Source organism: Aulostomus chinensis, chromosome 6 (assembly GCF_037954235.1).
Source record: "Aulostomus chinensis isolate RoL2024-O1b breed Wild chromosome 6, RoL_Achi_v1.0, whole genome shotgun sequence".
Classification (NCBI taxonomy): Eukaryota; Metazoa; Chordata; class Actinopteri; order Syngnathiformes; family Aulostomidae; genus Aulostomus; species Aulostomus chinensis.
Window position 1 is genome coordinate 25,167,509 of NC_141325.1, and position 9,032 is coordinate 25,176,540.

The 9,032-nt window shown below is 40.7% G+C and overlaps 2 protein-coding genes across 10 annotated transcripts in view; one reads left to right on the plus strand and one right to left on the minus strand.

Annotated features, from left to right (window-relative positions):
- Positions 1–5,940, plus strand: part of adam28 (ADAM metallopeptidase domain 28) — a 26,143-nt gene extending 20,203 nt beyond the window's left edge. For all 8 annotated transcript variants that reach the window (XM_086207141.1, XM_086207142.1, XM_086207143.1 and 5 more), the window contains one exon: positions 2,215–5,940. In XM_086207141.1, coding sequence (XP_086063267.1) covers positions 2,215–2,221 — 7 coding nt within the window. In that variant the 3' untranslated portion in view covers positions 2,222–5,940. The remainder of the gene's footprint in view (positions 1–2,214) is intronic.
- Positions 3,998–9,032, minus strand: part of ppp3cca (protein phosphatase 3, catalytic subunit, gamma isozyme, a) — a 34,477-nt gene continuing 29,442 nt past the window's right edge. The window contains exon 13 of one of the 2 annotated variants that reach the window (XM_086207150.1): positions 3,998–7,039. In XM_086207150.1, the coding sequence (XP_086063276.1) occupies positions 6,879–7,039 (161 nt within the window). In that variant the 3' untranslated portion in view covers positions 3,998–6,878. The remainder of the gene's footprint in view (positions 7,040–9,032) is intronic. The other variant, XM_086207149.1, reaches the window with a different exon arrangement.

The window sequence follows — 9,032 nt, forward strand, 5'->3', positions numbered from 1 at the left end:
AGTCTCTCTTCATGCTTGTTAGCAAATTGGACTCCGTTTTTTTCGCAACAAATCTACAGTTGGGAGACTCAGCTTGTTGAATATAAGGTGGAACATTACGATAAAACACAGGCAAGATTTTCTAATGAAACTCAAGCACAAGGTGTAAGTTCTTGATTTATGTCTTCTGGAGTGGATGAAGGGGGGGGAGTGCTGAACTGTTCGTTATTGTCTGGAATGAGACTGTGATCCCTCATCTTCATGTTTGTTGTTAAACGTGGGCATCCGTCAAGTCACAAGTCACATGATTATTGAGCTGCATTTGAGGTCACCTGGGGTCAATTGTTCCTCTACTGGTGCATCCAGAGCAGAAAAAGCACAGACATTGATTTGATGCTAACGGTGTCACTGTAAGTAAGTCAGTGCAAAACAGAAAGCAGAAATTGTCTGTAGTTGGCTGGTAGTTGATGCAGCATTCGTGGTTGAGTCACCATCAGTTCTCCTGTGTTTTAGCGTGTTTTTGATTCATTTCTGTCTTCGCTGTCTGTTTGACTTCTCCTCACTGAATCTTTACTTTCATGCTGTGGATCCCACCCTCTCATCCACCGGCCTCAGACCAAACAACGAATAGAGAGAGAAGATGTTGCTGTTCCTCAGTCACCTCTGAACACACACATCCAGCTGATCTTCCTTATAGTAGCTGGTGCTTTTAGAAGCATTCTGAGGTTTTATTGCGTGTGCTTAGAAGCATTAAAATCCATGACATGTTTAATCAATCAGACAAATTTTCTTGATAAAGCCTGAGCTGAAGACAGAAAGTGTCTTACATTGTACGAGGGGCATTGTACCTTCTTTGGTAGACATGAAGGAGGGAGAGCAGCTCCTCTCTGAAGAAGGAGAGTCGACGAGAGGACAAGAAGGATGAGGAGAGGATGGAGGCCCTCCCTGATAGGACGACACGATGTCACTCACCAGCTGGGAAGGTCCATCCTCAGACTAAATCACTGTCAGAATATCATCTTGAAACATACTGCAGGATTATGGATGAAGTGGACTCACTCTGTACAACACAGACCCCTGCAGATGGCTCACACTCTTCAGCCGATTGAGACAGACGAGACGATTTGGGATATTTTACTTCCTGGTTGGTGGTTGATGAGGAGCCGAGGGGAGAGTTTGAGTCAACATGGCTGACGGGGAAATATTGGCTTTGTGAGATGTCAGGTCCAAGACCAGAGCCTTACAACTTTTTAAATAATATACATATATAAATTCACTAAGCAGAAGCTGAACTTCAGCCATCGTAACATACATGTTGTCATGCCTAATAAGTAATTTGGACAGTTATTATTTTTCCATCATGAAATCGATACTGCATCCTAATCTGGATAAACTATGGAAGAGATTCTTGACCAATGAACAGACCTCAGATGCAGGAAATGATGTATGTCCATCACAAGGTGGCGCTATACATAAGGTCAAAATTTGTAGTCATGTTTGACAGTACATGCAATCAAACTGAGACTATGCAGGGAGAATCGAGGGATGCTCACGACAAAAAGTTATCCCAACAATTTTGATATGTTGAATATCTTGGTAACAGAAAGTCCTGTCGTCACCAAATTTGAGATTCTTAATTCTCATGTCCCACTGAACCTTTGTGCTAAATTTGCCAGTATTTGACCACTAGATGGCGCCAAAGCTTAAAATAAGTGATAGCATAGTCACAATTATTCCTATCAATTTCAAATTTGGTATGGTTGGTCATCTCCCTACACTGAGTGTAGAATATAAAAATAAAAATATATATATGTCTCGAGTTGGTGTTCCAAAACAAAGTGTACTCAAAGGAAGCGAAACTTGCTGAAGGGTTTAACCACCACCCCAAAACTCAAAAATGACACCCTTTGACAACTGGGTGCTGCTACAATTGAGAAAAATGTAATTTTGCCAACCTACTCACACGGAACAGCATACAATCCACAACCTTCCTGGGTGCCCTGTTTTGAGCTGAATCTGGTGGTATCTCCCATATCTGCTCATGTTTTTTTTTCACAAAATTGCAACAAAAACAAAAAAAAAACTTTTCCAAACTCCTCCTTGTTTCTTGACGTGCGTGAAATTTTGCACATTGGATCCACTGAAAACAACTTTCACACTGCATGTGGTGTTTTGAACTAATCAGCTTCAAAATACTGACGTATGCGGCTGAATGTATCTTTCTTTGTCGTCCAGGCTCTGAGGCCAGTACCGCCACCTAAGGTCTGACGTCCAACACGGTGCCAGAACAGTTCAGTGGGGGACACCCATATCTGTCCACAGATCATCAAGAGGCTGCTGACTAACCACGGCAGAAGACCTTTTTTGGGGGTCCTGTCGTGAGTGTTTCCTGCCGTGCAGTGTGAAGCACCAAGCGGGTGTGTTCAGTGGAGCGCAAAACCTCTGACAGGCTTGTAAATTGTTATATACAAGTAATGCGCTGAGAACTTACTCTGTTATTACTGCAGGGACTGATTTTTTAAGGGAATTTTTGATACTTTTAAGTGTTAGGGTGGGTAGCGGAAAACAGCAGTGGCCCTAAACACACTGTTTTGCGTACTTGTACATTTATTTTGTCCCAAAAATAGCACATGCAGTAACACGGCAGGATTTATATGTGAAACTGTTCTGAGTGATTTAAATAGTATTTAAATATTATGTGGATATTTGTATCCGACATTCCTTTTATGCACTTCAATGTTCGTGCCTGACATTTCTATTTCTGTAAAAAATTATATTTATGTTAACCATTCCATATTGAAAAAATGCAAACTAGTACATCCACTGATTGTAACAACTTTACTACAACTACTTTTTTCATTCCATACATTTGAGTTTACCTCCACCACTTCCTCAATAATTTTTCTCCCTGTAAAATTAAAATACAACATGAAAATTAAAGAGGGTTTGCGCCAGAACCACTAGAAGGTCTAAATTTCTTTTCTTTTCTTTCCTTTTTTTTTTGGCGGTGATAGACCAAGCAGATTGATAGTGAAACTTCTCCAAAACTTCCAAACAGTCTGATGTATTGTAGTGACTTTTGCGACTGCCTGGTGTTTCACGTTCACCAACATCCGCTGGGGTTAAACAACCGGTGTTCCCATCAGCCTCCTCTGTGTGTTTTGTTTACTGGTAATGAACAAAAGCTAAACTAGTGTGTATGCCAATATGTTAGCAAGCTGCTATTAGCTGTTAATCAAAATCTGGTGATTCACTAAGGTGCTGTTGTGACTGCAGACAACATCGGTTTGGAAAAGTAAAAAAAAAAAAAAATTATAAGACAGAAGAGGTTTTTGGGGTTGTTGTTTTTTAAGTCACATTTTCTCTCTAGTGTCAATGTACAATCATTGCACGACCTCAAATGGCACCAATTAAAACGGTTTTTGCTGCTAATTGTGTTTCGTAAGAAGCTTCATCTGCGTATTCGCATCGAAAACGACAAAACAAAACAAAAAAATTCACATGCAAGGTTTTGGTCCAAGCGAAAGTACCGAGCCGCAGAATTTCATGTTTAATGTTAAAATAATGTTGGAAAATAAAGCAGTGTGCTTCGTGTAAATACAAAGCTGTTTTGTTTCTGTCCACTTGGTAATGTTGTGTCAGATATGTTCTCCTTTTAGCTCAGTTTACGATCTGTACTCACTTCATCTAAATGTTTCACTGCTAGTTGACCATCGGTCTCTGTTTCCTTCTGGGGTTGAGAGGTTTTATTTGAGGACATCTGTCTGCACTGTGGGGGCTAAATAATACCCCCAACAGCATGAGTAAAAAAAAAATCATACGGGAGATGTCGAGTTTTTATCAAATAACTTAATGTTCTATGAATATATTTAAAAATATTAAACCCCGCCCTGTTTACGAACAGATACGGACACAGTCATCATTTGTGTGCCTGCACAGACACACTTACGAGTATATTCACAAATTCTTAGCAATAATTCAAGATCCAATGTTAAAGTGCCATCGGTTAACTACGGAGATGCGAACTTCCAGATTGGCCCACAACACTCCCTCTTTCCTACTTGTCTTTGCTAAAGGATCATTTATCAATCCAAAAAGTGTTTCCGATTCACGATGGAGGGACGCGGGTGACCATGATGTGTTGCGAGAACTCTTGAGAGGCCAAATTTTGACGAGTGCTGGTTCACACATGATCCCACAGGGTAACGTAAGCGTTTCACTTTGGGAAGTGAGGGTTTGCAATCTGCAAAGATACCACTAGATGTCCCCACATCCCACACACGGGTCCCTATACCAAAAAAAAAAAAAAAAAATCCCAACAACTCCTAGTTATACTTTTCAACATTGTCCCACATTTCAAACAAAATAAGCAACAACCAACACCAATCAAATAAAACACTGTATTTGAATTTTATTCCTTTCTTTCAAGTGATACATCTACGTAAGAGTTCATGGCCTCGCATGACGAGTACGGTACAGTTCCTCACCCCTTTTTACAGCTATTATAAGATTCTTGAACAATAGTTTAGGTAAATTCTGTGAGATATGTAAAGGACCTAACAGGAGGTCATTATACTTTATGGCTCACCCAAAAAAGCCTTTCCTTTCAGCTAAAAATTGAAACCATAGTCATCTTTTTAAATTTAGAAAGCTTGAAAATGACAGCAAACAATACTCTAGAATTTTTATCTTTTTTTTTTTTTTTTTTTTTAAAGGATTTCAAGATAAATGAACTTTACTCATTTATAACTGAATGTCCCCTAGCTTGACTCTGGTCACTGTCCAAACACACACATGCCCACACACACTTTCTAATACACACTCTCTCTCTCTCTCTCTCTCTCTCTCACACACACACACACACACACACACACACACACACACACACACACACACACACACACACACACACACACACACACACACACACAGATCTTCATGTGTGGCCAAGGTGGTATGGCACATGAGTGCAAATGTATCCTTTAATTTAAAAAAAAAGGGTAAATTCACAATATAATAGCAAATCTTAAAGCTTATATCCCCCCGTTTTTTAGGTTTTTTTTCCATGAGTGACAAAAAGACAGCAACATTACAGTCAGGTGTGTCGAAGCACCAGTTGTTCTAGAAAAAGCAGGTTTTAAAGGGTCGGGAGTGCCTGTGAGGAGGAGGAACGATTCGCTGAATACCTCAGAGCAGAGAGAGAAAAAAAAAAAAAAAACATACACAGCAAAAAATCCCAGCAAGCATTAATGTTTCTATCGGTGCAAAAATCCTATACTGGATGTATGAGTCAGCCACGGTTGAGATGATTACAGTACTGTATGGTCTTAAAAAGACAGGTGTTACAGTGGCGACGGTGCCTTTTATAGTGAGCTTCCCTTCCCGCTGAGGGAAATGACTCAGTCCATTGTGTGTGGGAACAGCAGCGTCAAAGCGCTGTCACTCGGTTAAATGTTTCCCTTATTTGAAATGCACAGTTATCACAATTCAAAAAACAAAAACATCTGCATACAGTAGAATCAAAAGTAGATGGAGACACTGATACAGCTTCAGAAAAGGAACAGAGGGAAGCACAGTTCGTGTTAAAGAAAACAGCAAATGAAACTGCAATTACTCTCTTTAAATACACCGACATGTCATAAGCATTAATGAACGGCAGTCAGTTTCAAAAGTGGCGGCAGTTTCCTCTGTTCCACGAGCAAACGTGTCTTCTTTTGTTCTAACTGGACAGAAAGTCTTTTGTGGTTTTGTTTGCGTTTTTCTTGACGTAATCGTCCTGCTTCACCCCGGAGACCTCAGCTTAACTTTAGTGCTCGAGGAGAAGACGTGCTTCCAAGCGGGACGTGGGAGTATCGATGGGTTCTGGCTGTGGGGAGGGAAGAAGACGTGCTGTGCTGTACTGTATATCCCCTATTTTGGTGATGGGGTGTGTGTGTGTGTGTGGGGGGGGGGGGGGGGGGGCATCCTAGCTGCCATCAAAGTGAACACAAGTCATACCAGCACAGGACAGGCAGCAACTATCATTGCACACAAAGCTTAAAACCTTCACTTTAACGGCGTCATCATTCACAAGTGATAATACAGAGACACACTGTTACTGGGAACTAAATACTGAACAGATATCCAACCAGCATCTTTGGGCTTCCTCAAAAATGATGTGGAAAATTTATAAATAAGACTTTCCATTAACTGCTTTAAGTATAAAATATCAATTAATTCACTGTTCAGATATGCTTCATTTCCCTTATTATTTCAATACATATAATTATCTTTCAAGTGACACACATGTAAGCAAACACGGCACTGTATGGACAACCTCGTGTGCCTGGATGTCTGGTCAAGATCCAAATGTGGCTGTTGAGGCTACAGTATTTATACTTCAAATATTCCCTTAGCAAACACAAGGAGATTTTTTAAAAAAAGAAAAGAAAAAAAAACAAAAACAGAAATTGTCTAAAACATTTTCTAATGTACCAACTCAAATTTATAAAAGTCTCTCTTCCTTAATATATATGTGTATATTTATATAACTTTTGACATGTATAAGTTAGGGCCTCAGTATACATTTAACCTCCTGGAAAATGTCTTTATTCAATCATCTGTTGCTATTATGCATTATCTAATATAATTCCTCTAATAAATAAGATTCTTCCCAAGATAACAACATCAAGTTTGTCTTTTTACCGTTGCCTCCTTTTGTTTTTATCTACCGATGCGTCCGCTTCCGTTCCCCGCCCCAATGTGGGCGAGCAGAAGATGGACAGGCAGCTTCAGATGGGAGTGACGGAGAGACAGATAGACAGAGAGCGAGAGGAGAGAGGAGGGGAGGGGAGGCAGGTTGAGGGTATGAGTCAGGGGGTGTGGGTTGTGTGAAGATGGAGAGGTAGTGCTTCTGCTGCTTATCCATCAGTGCCGTTCTTGTTGGGGGTGTTGGTGTTGATCGTTGTGCCATCTGGCTGCTGGCCATCTTTGCGGGGCGGCATCCTTTCGTTTATCCTGTCCAGACCGCGCGCCTCCTCAAAATTACGAATCTTCCTCGTGGGAGAGAAGCCTTGAATGGCTGAAGGATAGAAGAGTGATAGAAGGGAAAATCAGTTGAAGATTTAAAAAAAAAACAACACCTCATTAATATTCCCTCTAGTGTCGCTGCAAATATGTGCTGCTGTAAACGTTGTTTCTAAGCCTCAATCACACTGGAGTCCTAGTGGAATATGAGGGACAGTGAACACAGCATTAGCCTAGCACAGTACAGATGACCAGCGAGTACAACACATGCACAGGTGGACAATGGTCCTAGTGTTCAAACAGCAGTGGGACAAGCTACCACAATCAAACACCTCACACTTAGTTGACTTACGGTAGCGTCCCGAAACAGCCACAGCAACCAGAGAGAAACGTGTGCAGATAAAAAGCAAACTTGTGAGGGACCGTTCACACATTTTCTTGTATCATTTCAGTTATCAAGTTCATTAGGAAGGGAGGGAAGGAACACTCTGAGGTGAAGGCTTTACCGCAACACAGACTCAGGGGTACTCTTGCACAACCAGATACTTGAGACTATTACATGTTATCAAAGATGTCAAATTGGTGTGCTAATGAAACTGAATTCATTCACTGTCACGATAATCGTTAGACCGCTTGTTACTGTATCACAACAAACACACACTTCCATTGAGAACAACTACCTAGAGGCTGATAGTCTTTGCTCAAAGAAACGTGCATGTGCTTTAAATGGTCAAACAAAAAATAAATGCAACTTCTAAAAGTTCAAAGTCAGCTGAAAGTAATAAAAAAACCTTTCAAACTTGTGTTTAATTTGATGCAATCATTAATTAATATGACCTAAATAATTAGCTAATAGTAAATGTTAAATATTTGGCATAATTAGTGATGGCTAACTTCTCCAAAGTGATGGTTTAACAGAACAGTTAGCCAAAAGCAGTCTCTTATAATGGACTTGACAGCTTAGAATAATGGACCAGCAGAGGTAAAAATGTAGATAATTGTAAAATAATTAGCTCTAGAGCAATTGCTTTTTTTTGTTTTTTTGGAAACAACTGCAAAAACTAACTGATAAGAAAATAAGAACTCCATATTAATCAACTTTGGACGGCCAAAATTCTAACTTCATGTGTCGCGGGTCAAACGCAAACAAAGGCACACATCCATGTACTCGAGTTTTCACACCTGGGTAAACCAATGACAGCCGACTGATCCTGTTCACATTGCAGGGGCAGGGGGAGTTTTCCTATCTGTTTTTGTTTTGACAAACTCGGCACCAACTGAACCATGATCGAGCGTTGCTGCTTGAACACAGACGCGTTGATTTGTTCCTGAGATGAAATGAGGTCACGGAAGTTACCGTCGAAAGCCAGAAGCTTTCACTCCCCGTGTGTTTTGTTGATGGCGGCTTTTGTCTGTGTCTACATGATAACTATCATGACTTATTTTTACATCTGACATTTTGACAGGCCAGAGTGAACCTTACAGCAGCCCTATATGTCCCCCTGGGCCCTATTTTAGGTAGCCCTGCTTTAAGTGATGGCTAAATAGCTGGAAAAATAAGCTAAAAAGGAAAGGCTACATAGTTGAGCTAGATGGGTATAACTAGCCTGGGGTCTGTTGATCCACACAATGCCACCATCGACTGGGAGGGGCAGACAGTGTAGCAACAGCCAAATAGTGTAACAGGATTAGCTTCTGAAAATATCCCGAGGAGGGATGTCCCCGGTCTTATCTTAGCCAGGTCTTAGCAGGCTTTTCTCTGCATGGGGAGCCACGCTTGGCAAGAAAAGCCCATGTGACCACAGCCAGCTTGTCAACATGACAAGCTGAGTCCTAGACCTGATAAAAATGAGATCATAACTGGCCCCTTTGACTGGCTTCTGCACAATTTACCAATTTACAGTTGATATTAGGAACTAGCCTTATTCTAAGCAGCCACCTTTTCAGTCCATGTCATGTTTCTTTTATGACCAGCTGTTCTTACAGGGGAAGAACAACAGATACTGATAATGCAAGAGAAACCAGCAATTAATCAATCAACACAGGGT